General features: G+C 36.6%; 1 protein-coding gene across 37 annotated transcripts in view; it reads right to left on the reverse strand.

Annotated features, from left to right (window-relative positions):
- RIMS2 (regulating synaptic membrane exocytosis 2) overlaps positions 1–23,149 on the reverse strand; it is a 433,807-nt gene that overhangs the window by 194,989 nt on the left and 215,669 nt on the right. For 25 of the 37 annotated variants that reach the window (XM_065752189.1, XM_065752177.1, XM_065752188.1 and 22 more), the window contains 5 exons: positions 7,009–7,217; positions 5,388–5,507; positions 4,396–4,495; positions 3,057–3,180; positions 765–811 (listed from right to left, as the gene is read on the reverse strand). In XM_065752189.1, the coding sequence (XP_065608261.1) occupies positions 765–811; positions 3,057–3,180; positions 4,396–4,495; positions 5,388–5,507; positions 7,009–7,217 (600 nt within the window). Of the gene's footprint in view, positions 1–764; positions 812–3,056; positions 3,181–4,395; positions 4,496–5,387; positions 5,508–7,008; positions 7,218–7,335; positions 7,404–23,149 lie in introns of all 37 variants that reach the window. The other 12 variants (XM_065752196.1, XM_065752194.1, XM_065752195.1 and 9 more) reach the window with 1 other exon arrangement.

Consider the following 23,149-nt stretch of genomic DNA (forward strand, 5'->3'; position numbering starts at 1 on the left):
CACACTAATTATTAATTACGTTTTTGTAAAATGAACAGGATATATAAAATATATTTTGTATATTCTGTTCCAAATCTACAAGGCCTCAGAGGACAATTTTTGACACATAAAAGAAGTTAAGGAAAAAAATTTAATGGATTTTATTTAAAGAAATGGCTGATGTGTGAAATTTACTGAAGTGGTTTCTCACATAATTATATTCAAATTTATTCCACTGCATTTATTCACAGCTTCTGTTTTAAAAGATGTCCAAAACAATGACAAGAAAATGACTCCAGGCTTAAACTCATCCTATCAGATCTGCACCAAAGAACAAGTTATTTTTCCCACATAAAATAATGGTTCAGCCAATTTCAAGAGTGCTGAATGATCCCAATAAAGTATATGTAGTCTAGTTTTTACATAAGCTACTGCTCACGTTCTAAGTAATGAACAGTTCATCCCAGTTTTTAGTTCACAAGCTGCATAACAACAGAATAAGAAATTGAAAATGGCAATTAATGCTTTTGTGTATTAATTAGCATTACATTTTCCTTTTCAATAAAAAATAGCCTAAGCTTATAACCAGATGTCAAGCCTAAATCAGCATAGGCTGACTTGTGATAGTTTATTATTTCACCGTGGCAGATAGATCATACAGGAAGATAACATACTGAGACAAATGCAGACAAAAAGATAAGAGCTACACTGACTGAAGATACCATTTTTCAATTTATTTGTGCTTACATGAAAGAGGATTTTCCTACCCCACAATTGAAACTTACTGGACTCCAGCTGTGCATGTGTGCTGTCAGGTATTCTGGGAATATCCCTGAAAACAGAAAAAGGAAGACAGACTGATCCTTCATATGACAAATATATTCACATTTCAGTTAAAACATAACACTTTGCAAGTCATCCTCCAGCCATGGAGGAGCTCACAGTGGGGCAGGAGGGCTGGGGGAGCTGCCACCCCTGGGGACCTATCTGTTCTCTCCTGAGGGATGGACCCCAAGGTACAGATCCATACTAGAGCAGATCTTGAAGAGCCGCAGCCTGTGGGAAACTCATATGGGATCAGTTTGGGAAGGATTGCATTCCACAGGATGGATGCCAAGGAGCAGAAGGGTCAAAGCATCGTGGACTGACTGCAGCCCCCTGTCCTCACTCCCCTGTGCCACTGTGGTCTGGAGGGAGATAGGGGAAAAATGACTGATGAGACTGAGTGCTTTTAGGTATGTCTTTGTTTTCTTGCCATCCTACTCTATTTTTAATCGTTGATAAATAGAGTTTTCTTTGTCCATGATAGTAATTCTCAGTGATCTCCCTATCATTAACTCAATGCTCGAGCTTTTCCATCTTATTTTCTCCACTGTTCTGTAGAGGAGGTGAAGCAAGAGAGCAGCTTGGCAGGTGACTAACAGCCAGCTAAGGTCAACACCACAAAGGTATACATATGAAAATGAAGGGAAAGTTAAAAGTGCATGCAGTGATACCTACTGTCTCCTACAATTAAAAGAATCCGTACTACGCCAACATAGAATTTACCTTGTAACCTTTCAGAATCTGCTTTTCAAACATTTTTCAATAATCACTCGAAGAACAGCTGCACTGAACAGAGTCAAGTATGTTTCTAACTGAATCAATGCTGCAGTAACTAATACACAAAGTGAACAAAAGGCATCCAAAAGGTGCAACTGCTCACCAAATAAAAATCACTCTTGTTACTAAGAAAAACGTCAGAACATTCTGAAGGCTACTGAAAAACATTTAAGCTTGCAAATCTGATGTTTGTAGAATACCAAATTCTTGATATGTGTAGACTATCAAGGAAAGCAATACTTGCCTATTACTTGACACAGAATTATGCTGACAAATTTATCTGCAATTAATTTTGTATATACCTAAACCATACAGAACCCAGTATTTCACAGTAGTGTGAATAGTATTTCTTACAGTGAACTCTCATTGAGATAAACATAAGAGAAGGAGAAGCAGTTTTAGGTATCTCTCTATATATTTTAAGATATGTTCTGTTGCAAACAGGATGTTTAGAGTATTTAATAAAATACAAAGCATAATTTCCAAGACTGAAAGTCATAAGGCATTTCAAAACAGTTGCAACTACAAAAATAATACATGTTTTAAAATAAATATTTCTGAGAATTAGAAAGTAGAAAAAAGTTACTGCATATATAATAGATATTAACCTCACATAGACTAACAACATAGCCATCCATTTACAGATTTTGGAGAAGACACTCTTTTACATCTACTGTAAAAACAGTCTGGGAATTAAGTGTGTAACTTTTTTAGCCCCAGCCTGGCTCACTTCTTCACACTACTTGGCAGATAGTTAATGCTGAATATGACATCTTGAGAGCCCATGTCACCTTCTATCAGATGAACTGCCATAGTGAGAGGAAATAGAGCACATGGTAACATCATCAATAAAAGACATGATAATTAAGGTTAATGACAGGAAGGAAAGAGAAAAGCACAGAAAGAATACATGAAGTTTTCTTTATTCTATTACTTGTGTGAAAGAAAACAGAGTATTTTCAAGAGGAGAGCAGATCCTTAAAACATGGCTATAAACATCTATTTGAGAAATTATGAAAGATCTTACGCTTATGTGAAAAAAGTGTGAGCCCTCCTCTTCTGAAGAAGTATTTTACTAGCAGTATAGTCTGTCTATCAGCATTATTACTACAACTCCCATGTTTGTGAAGGTTTTTATGGATAAGAAGATACACCTTACCCCCTGAAGGGTTTGCAGTTCAGTATATATGCAGGAAATAATTTCCCATCTCACTGATGAGATAAAGTAATTTTTGTTACTATTGAGTTTTTTTAAAAGTATCAAATGAAATTGTCATCTCAAACGTACTGTGTCTTCTCAGAGTTAATACACCCAGATACTATGCCTTAGAGCTGAACTCATAACAAATTACCCTCGTATATGAAGGTAAGTGTATTTTACATATAGTTTTATTGCTTTTAATATTTAAGAATCTGTTATGCTATGCACTAGAATTTATCATTTTAAATACAAAAAAAACAGCAAAATTACTTACCCAATTGGTCTTGAAACAACAAGCTCCACTTGTGGCTCAGGTTTGGACTCTAAAATGATGTTATATACCTCCTCAAAGGTAGCTCCTTGTAGTAGCCTTCCATTCCATTCCAATACTTCATCACCTATAATTTCAATAATAACAATCTGCTTATGAGGATTAGAAGTTTCTTTTGGAAATCTGTTTCATTTCATATATGCTGAGCCCAAGTCTGCATCCAACTAGTTATCTTTGAGACTTGGAAATACTGCATGATTCTAGTCACCCCAAAACTCATGCTATGATAATTTGCAGTGAAAGTTATTTGTTTTTCCTTGAAAACAAAATAACAGATATGATCCAAAGGATGGAAAATCACCCCTATAAGGACAGGCTGAACGAACTGGGTCTGCTCAGCTGGGAGAAGTCTCCAGGGAGACCTGATAGTGGCCTTTTAGTATCTAGAGGGGGATTTTAAGAAAGAAGGGGACAGACTCTTAAGCAGGGTCTGTTGTGGCAGGACAAGGGGAAATGATTTCAAACTAAAAGAGGGGAGATTTAGGTTGGATATAAGTTTTTTACGATAAGGGGAGAGAAGCACTGGAAGACCAGTGACATGGTTGATGCCCCATCCATTCAGACATTCAAAGTCAGACTGGACTGGGCTCTGATGAACCTGACTGAGCTGGAGGTGTCCCTGTTCATTGCAGGGGAGTTGGACAAGATTACCTTCACAAGCCTCTTCCAATTCAAATGATTCTATGATTATAATAATCATGGGAAGAGGGCTGGTGTCACCTGTTCAGTTTGGACATTGTCCAGTGTCTTAACCTATCCTGAGACTAGAGCCAACTACAATACTATAGGGGCTAGGTTGAGGGCATAGGAGGGCAGCCTGCTGTGTCTTTTGCTGCTGCTGCCTCCTTATTATGCCACACAGAGCATCCGTATTGGCAGGCCTGGTGCTAGATCCAAGACTGGTGATCTACCCCATTTTATTTTTCTCTTTTTCATTTTCTTCTTACAGTTGTTAAGTAATGCAAGGCTTACTTGAATTTTCTATAAAGTTGCACAGCTTAGGTAGATAAAATTGCTGGAGGGCTAATGCATTGGGATAACACTTTTATAGAAATCTCCTATTAAAGATGATGTTTTTTTCCTCTTATGTACAGACCTTGAATGTTATTTCACCTTAATCTAACCACGTCCTTAAATCTAACCATGTGAATCACAAGTGGGACATGAGATTCTGCAGCAGTTCATCAAACCTATTCAACATAATTTCACTTCTAGTTTAGCTCACTTTCTTATCACCTTTAGAAAAGCAGTTTCATATTATAGACCTATAGTGGATACGTACCTGGTCTAAGATGCCCCACTGTATCAGCTAAGCTTCCTTTTTTAACTTTGGTGATAAATGCACAGAGTCGACCTGATTCAGTCATCTTTCCTCCTACAACCTGTTTCAAAGAGGAATTATTTTCATAGTATAAGAATTACTTTAAATTACTTAAATGTCCTGGCAAACAAAAACAGAATTCAAGGATTTCTTCAGTATTCAGGTAACCCACGTAAGGCAGGCACGCTTGAAAAACATGCCAAGTGTGTAATTTTGAAGACAATGCAAATACAGAAAGTTAAATCTTTCAAACTTTCACAGTACTATAAATTAGGATCCAAAAAGTACAGCTTTGGATGTTAGACTGCTCATTTCTTTTTTTTAGATGTAAGAAGATATATTAATGTAATAGAACTCATGATATTCACATGAAGCATTAAATACATTTAATAAGCAATCAGATCTTTGCAATAACAGGTAAGAAATAAATACTGAATAAATTTCAGTCTTGTGCATTTAAAACATAGCACACCAATTGATTAGAGGGGAATAATCTAGAAACAGATTTTGTTTTTTTTTTCAAGTAGCAGATTTTGCTCCTATTTGAAGAGTCATTATCCTCCAAATGTCCCTCAGGTCATCAAAAAAGATAATTTGTTCTTCACAGTCCTCCCATCTTTCAGGGAACAAAAGTTATACCATGGTGCAGTGCTCAGCTCAAGACAGTGAACAGGGCTTGGTCTGCTCAGCAAGGATGCAATTAGTACTTTTTGTAGAGCAGCCATTCTCAGGAAACTTGTGAAAACATGTTTAGTCTTCAAAAAATACACGGTCAGAGATCCTGTAAAGTTCCAATTGGTAACTAAATATATGATGACTTCATATGGTATTTTTAAGAATAAGGTAATGTAGATATCTATTAAGATACACTATGTATTATGAGAATAAGACATTATAAAGGCAGCAAGTTAAACTGAGAGTCGTAAGGCATTTCCAAATAATAAATTACCAACCTTCAATCCAAGCATTGCTCCCGAGTCTCTCGGCACACTTCCATCTTTTAGTCGCTTATTTAATAAAATCCGACCAATGAGACGGTCTCCATCTTTGGATGGTTGCCAAGTTACTGGATGCTATCATATGGTTTTAATGAAGAATACAGTCAGTAGGATTTAAAGGAAAATATTACAATAACAATTTATATTTCCCGATATTTTAAAAATGAAATAAAAGCATTATGATTACACTAATGTTAAATGTATCAGAATGACAGAAAATTGTGCTGGTAAAGATTTATGTGGACATACAGTCCATCAAAATGTATTTGTAATGTTTAAGAACATTATCTACTTTACTAAATCCAATTTCTAAATATCAGTACTGATCCTTGTATCTTGATGAATAAACATATAAAGATAACAATACTTAGCTATCTATGCACAGTGACAATCCCAAGTACTGCCAAAAACAACTGCAGAGGTCAATATTAGAATATTGAATATCTTTAAGTCAAAACAAAAACTTCATTCAAGGCATACATTTCTCCTTTTTCTCCTATTCTAAACATGCCAGTTTTCTCTAAGTCTGATAAACTTTTGCAATGTTTTATTTTCTGCCAGTATTAATTTATTTAAAATTATAGCATATTTTGAAAGGGATGATCTACTCTCATTTTAAATGCAATGTTTTTTGAATAATTATTTCACATACAGAGCATAGTTACAGTATACACGTTGTTATTCACAGAATCACAGAATGGTTTGGGTTGGAAGGGACCTTTAAGATCACCTAGTTCCAACCCCCTGCTATAGGCAGGGACACCTCCCTCTAGACCAGGCTGCCCAAAGCCCCACCCAGCCTGGCCTTGAACGCCGCCAGGGTGCATTGTTCCATTACTATACAAGGGCATGGTTACACATGTTGTTGTATATTGGTGCAATTACTAAAATTTTAAATAACATTTTAATTTCGTGTAATCATAGCACTTTTTAACAGATAAATACTATTTTCATGCTCTATTTCATGCAAAATTAGCAGGCACAGACAGATTCACTTCCATCACATGTATTACATCTAAAATGACTTATCATAATCTCTATCAAACATAAGCAAAATTAAAAATCACCAAAGCAGATGGTATAGCATTTAATTCTGCACAACACCACACAAAAAAATGGCATGGCAACAAAACGAAAGAACAATCATGACAGTGAAAGGGAAAAAAGAAAAACAACTTTTCTGTGCAGAGAGACCCAATTTTCTCCTTTTAATCTGGGACTTAAACTATTAATTTAATTTCAGTCCCAGGAGTTTGATTGCAGTAAATCAAATAAGCCAATCAGTAGAATCCTTATTGTTAATTACTTTACACTTGAAGGTAATACCATGATAGGATATTATGCAACCATAAGAACAATGTTCCTTTGTGCCTCGTATTTTTTTCTTAGGCTGCCAAACGGTAAAAGCTGCAAGCACTCAGAGATTTTTCATTTGTTTTTCTTTTCTGCACCTTAAGAAATGCTACATCGTCTCTAGAAACATCCTGTCTTCTATTTTATGCACTATTTTAATGAGTGACAGAGAGCAAACAAAGACCAAGAGCAGGTTAAAATGCAGGCTCCATAATCTCAGTACCTTCTCGCTATGGCTATGTTCCTCGTTTAGAGTTGTGCTACTACACGTATCTACCCCAGAGTCTTTTATCTGAGGCTCAGACCATTCCAAGTCCTCTTCGAAAGACTGGTCACCAAAGCACACCATTCTCTTTTGTCTCTCGGAAAAGGTGTTAGAATCCGACAAAACTGCCTGCTCACTAGTTTTTCTTTTTCCCCTTTGACTGTCCCCTATAGATGTGGGATAAAAAAAAAGGATACAAAAAAGAAATCATGCAAAGGTGTAAATAAAACAAAGGAAATGTGAAATGATATAGGAAACTAAATGGTAAGGCTCCACATGTCTCACCAAAGACATTGGGGATGCCTCACTGCTATGCCAAGACGTATGGTCCAACCAGTTGTAATCCATGTCTCCTGCGAGAATCGGACAGACAAGATAGTGCAGTAAAGGAAAAGCGAAAGAAAGGACAGACAAAGATACAGTTAAATCGTTAAGGCTTCTGGTTATCCTATCTGATTCATAACCTTTGCTAGCAGCACTCGCAAGGCACTTCCAAGAAAAGACAGTAACAACGGAGTACATGGAATATGAAATACAGGGAGGAAACAGATAGGTTTGCGTGTTCCTATGTGTCTGTATAGTTACATACAGTGTGTAAAAGCATCACTGCTTCAGTTTTTAACTGTTTCTATAAAATTAACTGCAGTAAATGAAATGAAAGGGCAAGCTGCATTCTATTCATAATTTTCAGAAAGGAAAGCATTAGATTAGGGAATTGGTTTTCATCAAAACATACAGAAACAGGTCTTGCTTCCCATCTTAAGGAACTGATTTCTTTGCCTTTCAACACAAACTAGGTTGCTTTTTTGTTTTGTTTTTTAATCACTTCAATAAAGTTACTGAACAATATTATGCTACTTTCAGCTGTACTGTAGAAAATGACTTTAGGAAGGTTGAATGATCTGTTAAGATATGATAGATTGATAAAGAAAACAAATATACAAAATATATTTAGAATGAAAGGCATATAGCCTTGAAATTCCCAGATAAATGTCTACTGGTTAAATATCAGGAAGAACTCTATGAAGTAAAGGTACCTTTTAACTCAGAAAAAAGGTGTAGCATTCTGTCAAGACATATATATACACTATAGAATCAGAATGTAATATGTGTGGCAAAAAGATGAGAGGAAGAAAAGTTTGAAGCAGTTTTAAACAAGTCTGAATGCTGCTGACCACAGAACTAGGGCGTGATTCATGTCTTTTAATAAAGCATTCTCATCTGCAGAGGTGCCCACACATTTTGCATTATTACTGTTCCTTTCTCTTATTAGTATATATATATATATATATAATATTATTAAATTATGCTGCATATACTACATGAAAAGTATTTTCTGACTGTATTCTTTGTATGATTTTGATATTATTTTATGTACAACAAAATGTTAGCTTTTCAACTGAATTTCAATACCAAGAAAATAAAAAACAGTGTTCCACCCTTAGTACAGACCACTAATGATACTTTCCTATTTCCATTACTTCAGAACCTGCTTTGATATTCCTCAACTTCTTCCTCTAAAAGTACGCATATATGTTTGTGAAATATAACAAATGGGTCTAATTACAGGTGGAATACTTGTCTTGAAAACCTTACAGAATGAATGAACAGATATGTTTCCATTAAACTAAGCTATAAAAAGCTAATGCATGCTACAGAAAAGTAAAATAGTCTTCTCAGAAGAGATTATGTACAATGAGAAACATAATCTTTTATCACTTGTGTTTTCCTAATAGTATGTCACATTAAAAGAAAATTAAGCCTTGTCTTTATTTTATAGAAAGACATGCATTGAATAATACCAGGGTTTTCATTTTTAATAAACGCTGTTAGTTTTAACTTGCCCCAAACACTTTGCAGACACGTGAAGCATACTGAATATCCTTCAATGTCATAAAAGTGATAAGGGACAACAAGAAAACATTCTGAAGTTTTAACTCATGTTCCTAAAATACTAAATTGGGCTTGCTATAAATGTACAAATTGTATTTCTTGATTTGTTGGAGGAAAGGTAATACATTAAAATGGGAGATTCTGATCAAAACTGACTTCTGTTTTTGACAGTTAATATTCTGACTACTTCATGGATAAAATTGTGCATAACCTGTTAAGGGGAAAAAAAACCATACTGAAAGCTAAGTGTATTTTGCAAAATATACTGCTGGTAAGGAATTTTCAAAGCTGTCTACCCTTCAACTCCACAGGCACTGCTTCAGAAAAACTGAGTATGAAATTATCAAGGAACTCATGAAGATATATATTTTACTTTGCTGTGATATTTGGAAGTTGGCATGAGCTCTAGTTTACACACTGTCTATTATATAAATCCTGTCTTTAACATACATTTTAAAATTAAGCTTAACTAAATCACAGCATGGCTGAATCCGGTAGGTCCTCTATGGCCCTGGGTCCCACCCCTGCTCCAGCAGGGACACCCTGCAGGGGGCCCAGGCCCATGGCCATGCAGCCTCTGAACATTCCCAAGGAGGAGACCCCACAGCCTCTGGGCAACCTGTGCCAGTGCTCCGTCACTGCACAGCACAGCAGTGCTGCCTGGTGCTCAGAGGGAGCCCCTGTGCTCCAGTTGGTGACCACTGCATCTTGTCCTGGCACTGGGACCACTGAACAGAACATGGCTCCATTCTCTTTTCACCTTCCCTTCAGGACACTGATAAGATCTCCCTGATCCTCCACTTCTCAGTGGAGAGCAGTTCCATCTCTTTCACTGTCTTCCACATCCCCTTCATCATCTTCATGTCTCTGTGTTGGACTTTCTCCAGTATATCCACGTCTCTCTTATACTGGACAGAGGATTCCAGGTGCATCCTCATCAATGAAGATTAGGATATTGGAATTTTAAATGAGGAAAATTAATCTTATTATACTATGACTCCCCTATCTACAGGAACTAAAGGCACATAGTCTAAACTGTTCCTTCCTGGCAGCTACTTTCTGTGTCATTATTACAACTTTACTTCCCCAAACCAAAGTCTGACAAGAAAAGTTGTAATTTGGCTCCCTGTAATTTGATACATAATTCCAGGTGCAGACCACTGAAATAAAATGGGCTTTCTAAGTAGAATAGTTAGATCATTCTTACTAATTCTAATTCCTGACTATTTCCAAGAAATGGTGTATTTTTTTGAAATGACTGAACTCAAATGAAGGTATGTATTGTTAGAAATTAAGAATCTACTGCTGCAAATTACCGGTCATGTTTCAAGGTTTTAAAATTCTCAGCCACAAGAGTAGTGATTATTTGCATTCCAAAGCAAGCCGAGAGAAAGGAAGAAAGGCTATAGCTATTAAATCCTTGCTGTTCAGCAGTGAACATAGCACTTTATCTACTCTTTAACAAATTCTTCTGTACTCTGAATGTTTGCATATATAATAAGCATATCAAGTGAGAAGGCTTTGAGAGTTCTACTGTTCATACTTCTCCTCATATAAACCATGCAGTTCTGCATGAACCTGTCAAATCTTACATCTCCCATCAAACTTAACCTTCACTTGTGCATCTGTGTAGGAAAAAGAGAAAAACTTTAACAGGAAAATAAGTTACTGAAAAGTTGAGGTCTCTGGTATGTACTCATCATATAAACATTTCCACATTTCATATACCCTGGTTACCAAAAATCATCCAGTCTTCACTTGAAATTTGTATGCCTGAAACGTGTGTACAGGCAGACACTCAAAGACAGAAGTTACATAGGTCACTCCGAAAGTAATGCCTCCTAAGTATTTTCATGGAAACTACAACAGACACAAAGAGCACAATAACAGTATTTGCTAAAGAAAATTCTCAGCTACAAAACACTCTTTTTCAAGATATTCACAGTCACCACCATTAGCTGTGCATTTTTTGCCAGCAATGGAGAAGAGCCTGCACACCACGCTTGTAAACATACGCATCAGCAGAAGTGAATCACTGTCACTGTTGCCAGTTCTGAAACGCACCACTCACTGATTGAGTGTGCTCACATCCACTATTGGTCTCCATCAACATTCAGCAAGCATCAATGAATGTCAATACATGCAGTCTTTTCTTCACAGAGGAATTCAGTTCCACAACTCTGCTTCACACATACTTCCACGTCTAATACCATTTTGTCACGCTGCCCCTCTGCTGCCATCACATGGCCAAAACATGTAATGGAATATTGGTGGGAAGGTTCATCTTCAACTGCCATACCAACAACGTCTGCCTCTGATGCTGTAGGTCAGTGTAATAAATAGGAGCTCATTTATAGTGATATAAATGACATCATATAAATATATATCATATAAATAGTGAGCTCATTTTATAGGTGGTTATATGAGCAAATGTTGAGCCATGTTGGGCTTTAACAATCTCTGCACACCCACACTTGAAACATTTGTTTACCAAATAGCAAGCTCTGAATCTATGTCCACACCAAGGAACACATACAAAGTTTAGTCTGCTGCCAGATTAAGCCATTCGCACCTTCCTCTACTATTTTCTCCAATTCAGTCAAGTCATAAAAAGTTGACCTTCTCTTTAGTTCTGTTGCCTCACAATAAAAATCAATTCTTCTGAAAATAAAATGGTATGAATATGAACAAATTCATACTGATTTATTCATATCTGTATTTTCATATCATAACAAAGACAATGAATCTTTAATTCTTACTGCCAAAATGCGCAGCAGGAGTGAGAAAAACCATTACCTCCTTGATAAATTATATAAGCTACAGTATTAAAGCTGTCTTAGATGGAAAGCATGATACAATCGTAGTTAATGTCACTGTAGCAGCATTCAGATGCTTCCTGAGTTCAGCAGTGCAGATGTGTAGGAGAATGGATGCGTTCTGTTCTTACTACAGTCAAAAAACCCTGTACAGGCATAGAAAGCTCACGTAGCCAAACCAGTCAGGGAAAGAAATCACATCAATGATCTGGTCTTTCTGTACAAATGGCATTAAGAGTTGTAAGCTTACAGATTGTTAGGATATTTTCCCTCACTGACTTCAGCCTTTTTAGACAAAAAGCAAGCAGCCAGAGGATTAGCTTTCCCTCTTCTTCCACATTTCCACACAAGATCACGCAGTAATGGGAACTTCCCATAGTGATAGGAACCTTGAATGACAACGTGTATTTGAAATTATGATCTGGTGTATACTTAACTTTGTATGGCCGAAGAGGAAAGACATAAAAGAGAAGCTGAGTTAGAAAAAGATCCAGGAGAGAAGAGAGTTCTGTCCCACAGAGCAGGCAAGAGGGTAAATGTGAGCACGCACATACACGGTGTCCATAGCTGGCATGAAGGGTGGCACAGAGAGCCTGATAGCCCAGACTAGAGACACTCTCACAGAAAGGAAGTTTCTATGATATACAGAGCAAAGGTAGACAATGTATGATAAAAATGTGAATGTGCACTGTCATTCAGCAATTCAAGAATGCCTTCCATGCTGAATTTCTGGAAACATTCCTTATAACAGAAATGCTGTCAAACCCTTAAGTACCACAGTTCTATGTTTCTACATAATACAGAAACATATACTTTCTATCAAAAGAAACACTTTCTAAAGATGTTCCCTCAAAACGTGCTTTTGGAAAAATATATATATATGTTGGTTTTTTTTAATAAGTTTTGGCAGGATTCTTACGGTCAGTCGTCTGTAACTCAAAAATCCCTAGATCTCCCTCTTTTCTCAAAGTGAAACTACTGTTAAGTGAGAGATGTCATTAAGAATGAAGACACTAGTTTACTTTCAAAGAAAATGCAGCCCTGTTTTCAAACAATACTAACACTGCTCAACAGAAAAGGTATTAGTCTTAATGGAAAGGATTACCTAATGTAAAGGATGAAAGGGTTGCAGCATGACTGTTCAGAAAAGTGTACTTACTGAAACTATTTTCTTAAGTACGTTTTGCCAGGAGGATTTAATTTATGGGAAGGGCTTTCCTCATAATTGAATTTTCTATAACACAATTAGGTTTAACCTATCAGTCAAGTACATTTTTATAAAGTTCTTTTCTTGAAATAAATGGAAACAAAGCATATCAGTATGGCATGCACATTTACATGACAGGCTGTATGCTTTCTGCAGAAAGCTTCTGCCTAGTGAAACCAGTGGGATGGAGCATTAAAAAGAAGAAGAAGAAGAAAGAAAAGAAACACAGGAATAGCATATTTTAATGGAAGTTCATACTCCACGCTCACACTGCTGGAAGACATGTCCCCAGCCACAGCACAGTGCCATGCAAGACATGTCCTCACACACATCCATTGCCTCTGCCACATAACCCAGTGTGGTGGAATTCACACTCATGGCCACTGAGAAAATGGAGTGCTGCCATCAAGAAGTCACAGGGGACAGGCAGACATTTCTCCCTGGTAAGCCTATCTACCACTGACAGTTGTTGGAAGATTTAGATTAGATTTGAGGAAACATTTTTTCTCTGAAAGAGCGGTCAGGCACTGGAATGGCCTGCCTAGGGAGGTGGTTGAGGCACCAAGAAGCGTTTAGATGAGGTGCTAAAGGATTTGATTTAGTAGTTCAGTGGGTAGGGATGGTGTTAGGAGGATGGTTGGACTAGATGATCTTGTAGGTCCTCTCCAACTTAATGTATCTATGAATCTATGAATCTACTTAGTACTCAAGCTCCTCAGCTTGACACACCTTTGGCGTATGCTCCCTGCTTGATTCCTAACAAGGACAGTGAAAACTGGAAGTAATGAAGTCTGACACCCTATGGATTTACCTCTTGTATCAGTGACTTTAAGACTCTTGTCTTACAGAGATCTTTAGTCCAAGTGATGCTTCTGACCACACTTAAATCGTTTTCACTCCCTCTCTTCAATCTCCTCTCTCTTTGGCATAAGCTCAAAGGCTTCCTAAAGTATTTCCAGGGTAAGAAAATTCCTTCAGCAGAACACAAAGGGAGACACTTTGGAAAGCTTAGAAAAGACAGCATTTCTAGAAGTAACCTGAAATACCCAAAAGAAATTCATTACTATTTTATTTTTATTAAGCCTAAAATTTCTATCCCTTCTTACAGGACATGCCTTTTTCCATTTCCTGCCCTGTTTACATCCACAAAGACCATATTTACAATCATGAGCTGACCTTGCACATCCACCTTGCCTGTCTCTTAGTCACATATCACCCCCACCCAATCTTCTAACTGACAGCTTCATTACAAGTCCTTCCTTACAGTGGCTTTGAACTACTATCAGCAATAACATCTTACCAAACCTAAATGAGAATACCCTTGAAAACAAACACTATTAGTAATGCCACTACTTAATCCCAGATCTGGCCCTTGTTTCAGCAGCTCTGCTCACTGTACTATGAGGAAGACATTCCTGCCACCTGAAAGCAGGCAGCCTAGTTCCTGTGCTAAATAAGCCTACCTCTTCTCACAGGCCTGCCTGCTGAAGGTTAATGACCTCGTAGATGTAACACACAAAGAAATTAATTGCTGTCTCCCAGGTGGCAAAAATCCATGCTTCTGAACTTGCAGGCTCAGAAGAATGGATCACCTTGGGAAACAACTCCTAGGGACTGAAAGCTTCCTCATTCAAGCACAGAAGATCCAGTGGGGCTGGGTGTGCAGGAGATGCAGCACAGCTGGGAACTGATCTGCATACGCTCAGCTAATTCTTTCCTCAGACTCTGAAAATATTTCAGGCAAATGCACCTGTCTTGCTGCCAACAGCAAGGCAACAGTGAAAGCTGCCAAGCCACTTGGAAAGCAGCCTTACAGCAACCTGGAAGGGAATCTAGCTCATTACTGGAGACCTAAGAAACTTGTGAGAAACAGCTGCAATGTTTAAGAAACACTTTTGGGTCTTGTGGGCTCACGATATCATTTTCTGTTAGATTTTCTTTTTTCATTACCATTTTAATTTATGCTCACCAAAGAAGGCTTGGATAGATTTAAGAAATAAGTAGCTTCAGGAATACTATATTTAGCAATAACAAACATCTGCACTTCATGTTGGCTTACCCTATATCCAAAATAAACCCTCTTTTTACATCCTAAAGTTATCATTTGGCAAAATGATGTCTGACAGACTAGCAGAGTAGCTCCAATGAGACTGCTTGGCATCTGAAAGTCTCAGGGGTGCAGGATTTACTGCACATGCACTGAATACTAAATGTGAACCTATTTCTTCTTGGACAGTTTAGACAGGCATATGAGCTTGAGACCATTGTGAGGCAGTGTTTAACCAGGTGCATATTTTAAATTCTTTAGAAATAAACATCTACTGACAGAATACGCAGACAATATATCAATGATTTCTTCAAATAATAAGCTTGAGGCTACTAGAATAGCAGGAGCCCACACAAATAAGAAAAGCATTTTTCAACATGTATACATACACAAACATAGATCCCTCTAATACTTATTAGACAGTAAAAATAACAGAAAAGTAACTTTTGTGCACTTTTTATTTTTGAGCTTTACGGAGACATCAAGCTTTTAAACTTTGAATTCAGTGTTAATTATAGGAAATAACCCTAAGCTGCTGTGAATCGATATATCCTAATTGCTAGGCAAAACTCATAGTTACCAAGTCAAGGCCAGAGAACGCTGTACCACAAAAGAAAGCGAGGGAATGGATTCTTTATGAAATGTGACATCAAATTCACGAACAATGCCATAAACATAGCATGTCAGTTACACTCATGGCAGAGCTGTATTAATTGCATCAGAAGAACAATCTCTCATAAGTAAAACTGAAATAGTGACATACCAGGAATGATAGGAAGATATTCCTAGCTCAGTTTTAATGAAACAAATATATTAATTCATTCCAGCAGCCTATATTTTTTATTTCCAAAGTCATAAAGCATTAACGCTAATGAAAGAAGACACTGCCAGCATCAAGATGCCTCCTATCAGAGACACATCATTATCTAGAATCAATTTCCATCAGCAACCTAACAGCCTCCTATGTATTAAGATTGAGGATCAGCTAGTTGTTCCATTGATCATATCTTTTTTCCTTCTCTCCAATTATTCCAGTCAGAGCCAATGATACTTGCTACTGAACTGTGATACTGAGAAATATTTGTCTTGTGATTTTCAATAGGAGATACCCAGCAATCAAAGAATGTATCTGTGTACATAATAAAATAATAACCAAGAGAAGCATAGTAATAATACAGTCTTTGAAAAGCAGAAATATTTCAAATTTTGAAGAGAAATAATTTTGTAAAATAATCATATCCTCATCTCAGTTCCTGCTGACCATTGACTTTTTCTATTCCATTACTTGGTTTTGTTTGGGAGGGAAGATGTGCCCCACTTTGACATACCTGCTCTTCTGTAAAGACAGTGGAGGAAAAGGGTAAGGAGGAAGAGGCCTAGTTCACCTTTTTGAGAGTAGTATTCCCAGTAACTTATAGAAAGCTTTTATTGGAAACAGCAATGGACACTAACCTCATTCTAAATGTCTTAATCACTGATGAAGAAACACAGATTTTAGAACAGAAATAAGAATAACCTTAAAAAGAAAAATTTGGGTACTCCATATGTGAAAAACTAGGCATTTTAAACACCAATGCACCGCTGACGAGCTACTTCTTGTCTGTAATTTTCACTTTGTGTTACATAGAAAGTCATCAGCAAAATTTAGAATTCTAACTAACAATCAAGAGAGAAATACAATTATTGTGCTTTACATCCCTTGTTTAACATTAAACTGTTCTCTCTACAGCGACCTGGAAGGAGGCTGAAGTGAGTAGCTGACAGCCTCTTTTCTCATGTGACAAGGAACTGGACAGAAGACAATGGCATCAAGCTGCTCCAGGATGATTTAGAGTGGATATCAGAAACAGCTTCTTCATGGAAAGGATGGTTAGGCACTGGGACAGGTGAAGTCCCCATCCCTGGAGTATTTATGAAACATTTGGATGTGGCACTGTGGGAGATGGATAGCGGTGGACATTTAGTGTCAAGGGAGATGGTTGGACCTGATCATCTTAAAGTACTTTTCTAACCTAAAAGATTCTATGACTCACAACATGGAAACACAGCATTTCAGTACCAATCACAGCAATTCCTTCCTTTAAAACAGATGTAACATTTCATATGCAGCATACTAATTACAGCCTTCCTGATGGTGTAAACAAATATAATTTTTAATTAACTCAAGCTGCCAGCTTCTCAAAACTGCAGTAGACAAGACACAGGCCCACTTCACTCTTAACATGATTTGGTTTGAGAAACAAGAACTAATTCACAGCAGTAAATGCAAAGCATCTCATCCATCTCTGGCGGCACGTGTGTCATGCACTGTCTAGAAACATGTAATGCAACCTCTGATCCAAGCAAGCAGGAATGGCAGGAAAAAAAAATCAGCGTAAAAGGGTTTTTCATCACCTTGACACCACAATAAAAGCCTCTGTAAACTAGTAATTGGATCATTAATTATTGATCTCCTTTTAATTGTTGCGATAAGGAAAGTAATTTAGGATATAAAAAAAAATCTGTTGCTTTAAGTTTGGTTGAACAAGTTATTTTTGTCAAACCCTTTTCTTTCAAGGAAATTAATTATCTACTGAAGAAAAACAGTAAACCTAAAATTTCAGTGGCTTCCAGAAATAACAATCATAATGAGCTAGTTTAGCTGTACACTTTCTATCCACAGGCTTAACAGTATGCTAAAATTAGCAAAATTAGCCAAGTGCAATGATCTCTTGTACCTGGTTTACCATATAAATGTGTGCAAAAAATAAAATATTAATGAATTAGTCTGTCTTTTAAGACAAGCTTTGCAGCACAAACTTTTACTTTGCTCCTACATATATATTACATGCATACAGGTTCCCTAACTGGTGTAAGGAACCTGCTTTGGCAGGGGGGTTGGACTCGATGTTCTCTAGAGGTCCCTTCCAACCCCTATGATTCTATGAACATTGACACACCTGCAATACTTAAAGGAAGGATAGGTTGCAAACTTAAATATTCAGAAAATAAGAATGATCTGAGATTCAGTTTGCCATGAAGCGTTTAATTTCGTTCCTACACAAATGTATTAATGTATAACTTTTAAAAATACAGTGATGAATTCTTCCACATCCCCCAGTGCACAGGGTGCAGATTAAATAAGTAACTAGTCAGTATTCCTATTTCTTCAACTAATAACCCCTTTCATTAGTTACTGAACATATTCTAAATAAAAAAAAATCTCCTGGTGTTCTCAGAATACACTAGCTCTGTGCAAGTCAAATTAGAAGAATTTCTCTTTATAGCCGATCTGAATAGAGAAATGAGGTGAATGCTGCAATTAACCTCTTCTAAAATGTGTCGTTGATATAAGGATATATAAAAGCAGAAACTGTCAAACATCCCAAACAGTTTTCAATGCCAAACTTGGGAAAAGGACCTGAATTTTCTTTAACAAATTCTAAGCATGTGGTACTGCCTTTACCCGGCTTTGTTATACTCATTAATTGACAAGAATTTACAAAAAAAATCTACTTTCCAAAAGAGCTGTACATACTATTACATGATTAAAACAAAATTTTTGTTATTTCCAAATTCTGCCCAGTACTGCCTGCATATAAATAAACAAACTGGATGGATTTCTCCTTTACAGAGAAATTGTATAAGGACATTCCTCTAAGAAAACCAATAATATTAGTTGCTGCATAGACACAAGAGTAAGTTTGTTAAAATTGTATATATATAGATATGCCTATATTCATATTCCAGAATTAATTTTTTAAAAGGCAGATTCCTTAATTACAATTTTCTTCATCGTTTCAGAAGACTGCAGTACAATGGAAGAAGCCTCCACAGAAGAACAGTTGGTTGATGCTAGCTCTGTAATTATTTCATTTATCTGAATACATAAATAAGCATGTTGCTCAGGGACCTATCCACAGTCAACAAGAGCCACTCCCATAATTATAGCCTTCATGGTAGCTGAAGCCATAATAAAGGTTACGTAAGCAATTAATTTCAGTCTCCTATTTTTAATATGACTATAATTATCTAAAAATATATCTAAGGCTCTATAGTTTCTATAGTAAGTTTAAGCAAGAGGTCAGTATTATTCAATTTTTTACAGAAAATTACCACACATCTTCTACTTTCTTAAATTTATGGAAAGTTGAGATGAAAGGAAAGAGAAAAGCAATATTATTTAGTGCTGTAAAAACAACAGGAAATTCTATCACAAAAATAGGACCACATCCTATATTACAGAACTCTCACTACACAAAACGGTCCTTCAGCTGGTGAAACTTCCCTAGCCCATACCAGAAGAGGTTTTGAGAAGTAGGCATACAACTAAGTGAGTCTGGACTACTATTCTCTTTTTGAAGTAGAATTAGATTCACAGAGCATCAGTTGCCCATTTCTGATATGAACACTGAAATAACTGCACCAAATGAGGTCAATACCTTTTTTTCATAATAAACACATCACGTCTAACAAAGCAAATTGTCTGCAAAATCTGCCAAGTGACTTCAGATAGAATTCTGTAAAGAACTCATGGTGCAACCATTTTCTAAATGTCTTCTCCCTCTTCAGTTGCTCGTTTCCTCGGATGCACACCTTACTCAGCAATACAATCAATCCAGATTAATACAGCCCTCCAAACTAAAGGCTTTTCCCATTCACCTTGTTATTCTCCAAACCAACGTTTTATCTTCATAACATAACATGTTAAACATAAACTTTGTTTTTATTATATTAAAACTATCAAAAAACTATTTCTATTCATTTCCAGAGGATTCCTCTGATTGAAATATTACTATTACTGAATAAATTTGTGCTGCCTCAAATGGGAAATGAGAGGTAAGTAGGGCAGAGGCTGCTGCTCTTCCTCATCAGCTGACCTGGCATCTCTGCACAGAGCTCAGATGTGGAAAAAGGTATTATGGGATCCAGCTGGCATAGGTACCATCACAACACCCTTAACAGATATGGCCAATTGACTCATAAGTAATGAAAGAATCATTCCTCTCTTTTAAAGCTCACAGTGAGCACTTGGAAATACATCCATTAGTCCCTTGAAAGACTGCTCAGAAAATTTTTCTTAAATCTCTCCAAAATGCTTTTCTATTCTTCCTTGTGTCTGCCACTCACACCAGACACTATAGATCATCTCTGCTGTGCTGAGAACTGCAGTCCTTGCCCAAATACAGGGTTTTATATAAAGGCAACCTCAAATGAGCTATACAATAATAAATTTAAAACGTTTAGAATATTTCTTACCTAAATATCATTGAAAAAAAATGTATGTAGTAATATCTTAAAGAATTTGTTTTACTGTAATTAGAAATATTTAGATTTCAATACTTTTTTTCTGCTTGCAATTGTGCAAGAAAATTTGCAAAGTTCCTGCCTATTAAAAAGAATAGAAATAGCTTAAAAGATAACACTGCAAACATAACAGGACAATTACACAATTTACACCTCTTATTACAGATTTCATAATGGACTGTGATTTGTAATTTGTACTTCTAGCACTGATTTCTTGAAATAGATACCAATGATGTTTGCAAATGAAGGACTGGCTATCTTCAAAGCTGTTGTAAACAACACAAGCAGTTAATGACTTTTTAGGGTGACATTGCTGTTGCTGCATATTTATTTTAGATCATCCCCTGTCAAATTCAATAGTGAATTGGCAAGTATGACATGCTTTGGGAATAACAACTTTGGCAAACTACACATCTCTACTGAGATAAATTTAACTGCTTCTTTGCTATCGTTCAGTATGTTTTACTTTGCTGTTTTTAAATGTGACTGTAAGCAGAAACATAGCTTCTATATTTCAAATACAATTGTTAAGACCAGTTTCCTATAACTATAAGCAATGTATAATAAGCTATTATTGTTAAATAAAATATATATTTTTTTTAGTTAATTCAGAAGCAATGGGTTGTCTGATAATACAAAGATATCCTAATCCCTGTCTTTCATCAATTTCCAGGCATAGGAGCATACCAGTAGGGGACATGTGAAAAACTTTCTGCACTTTTTTATTTCTAAAGTCCTTAACACGAGTTTGTCTGTTCTTAGGGGGAATAGAGGAACTTCAGCTTTCACACTAATGCTGCACTGCCCTAAACGAGATGGAGGAATCTTTCAAGGCAACCTATTAGTGTGATCCATGAGTTACCAATCTATGTTGCAGCAGAAAACCAAGGTGACCAGGGACCTCATTGTGACAGCCTGATATGCTGAGGAATGGGAGCGATCTCATCTGTCAGATGCATAACAAAACTGCTGACTCTACAAGATTCACGTACTTTTTTGTTTCTGTGTAAGCTGCCTCTTCTCACAATGATTTGTTTCAGCACAGTTGTGTAACCAGCAAACTAGGTATGTCGGATATCAAGACTCTGCAGTCACCATCAGGAGATGCAGCAGGCAGAGACAGAGTCCCAGCACAAGCAACACATGGAGACTCCAACAGATGTTCCACATGGGAGACTTCAGGCCCTGTTCCTAGGTTTCACCTTTTACAAAGTCTTAATTACTTAAGCTGCTGGAAGAGGTAAAACACAAAGAGAATAGATTTGAGAGAGCTTTGAACACAGTAAAAGGGGTGTGAAGTCAATTCATTTGAACACAGTAAAAGTGGTGTGAAGTCAATTCAAAGGAATAAATCCTACTAGTACTAATAAGAGAGAGTCAAATGGGCATCACAGTTTGGGCATCCAGAAGATTTTGATTTTTGAAAAATCTGTTATGACCCAGTGTGAAGGAAAGAAAGAACTAGAAGCACGCCTAATACAGAGAAGCAAGCCTGGGAGAAGGAGGTAACTAACTGAATGAAGGAAAAATAGATCTACGCTTTGTTTAAATGCTTTGTGGCTCAGTGGAACAACTCACTTCAACCAAAGTTTTAGCAAGAGACTACCCCAGCTGAAATTTAACAATTATAGCCAAAGTTAACTGAAATGTGAATCTTCATTTGTTCCCATAGCACTAACGAGCAATAAGCCTGATAGACAAGGAACCTGAATGCTAAGCCTTGCTTTGACAGCGATCCATTGATTTCCAGTCAGTAAAATTGAGATACTAAGGCTTTCTTCCACGTAAAAGGATCTATGTATGAAAGCAAGTTACTCAAATACTACTGTAATGAGTATCCAGCAAAGGGTCATGAAAAAAAGGACAGCTCCAATCATCCAAGCTCCTTCAGAATGCTTGACTCTGGAACACAGCAATGTAGTGTACAGACAGCAGTTCCAGGGAAGAAGTGATCAGGACTGGGCTCTGACTGCACATAAAGATGCAATTGTCAAAGGTTTCAGAGCTGAGACTCCCTGGACTGGTGTGCTGGAGCTCACTCTGTCATACACAGAATATAGTTCAAAAGCGACCTCAATGCTTCCCACCAGCACTACTTTACGAAGATCCTATTTACAGTTCTTATTTGCTTTAGAGTAAAATCACATTCTAGCAGGATAATTAGGAAAGCAGAAAGAAATGTCATCAGAATTTAACTAGTTCAAATATTTTGCCCTTAACATAGGAAAGGATTTAAATTAAATTATTCAAACAATGTGTTAATAATATGAAAAAATAACTGTACTTCCAGCTGCAATATTTGGGAGTAAGCATATGTACTTTTTTAACTCAATTTCGATGTTATTTATTTCAGTACTTAAAAATATAGATTGCACTTTAGTAGGCTACTGTGTTCTTTTGAACAACATCAGAATGCTGTTCTCAATCTATGTTTGAAATCAGCCAGAATGCTTTCAGCAGGTATTGCAAATACAAATGTAAGCAAGAATCTGGTCAGCATTTCTCAAATTACATCCATAGGGAATTTTTCAACTTTTGGCTTAGGAAAATACTTGGGTTTGCTGTATATAAATATATCCCTTTTAAATGCATACGTTGATAAGTGGGGTGTTTTGGTTTTTTTTGTTTTGTTTTGTTTTGTTTTGTTTTGTTTTTTTATGTTTTGCTAACATCCAGAAGTAAGGTTCATATAAACAGAAATAATATCATTAACTAAATTAAATTAATTAAATACACTCAGTATATTCTTGGACACATTTTTGTTATACAGAGAGGAATAATATCTTCCTTCCTATGTATACAAAGCTCTGACTTTGGAGATTACAAAGTACTATAAAAATCAGTATACCT

The sequence above is a fragment of the Cyrtonyx montezumae genome, unplaced genomic scaffold (assembly GCF_038088225.1).
Source record: "Cyrtonyx montezumae isolate F1298 unplaced genomic scaffold, pur_monq_1.0 scaffold_8, whole genome shotgun sequence".
NCBI classification, from domain to species: domain Eukaryota; kingdom Metazoa; phylum Chordata; class Aves; order Galliformes; family Odontophoridae; genus Cyrtonyx; species Cyrtonyx montezumae.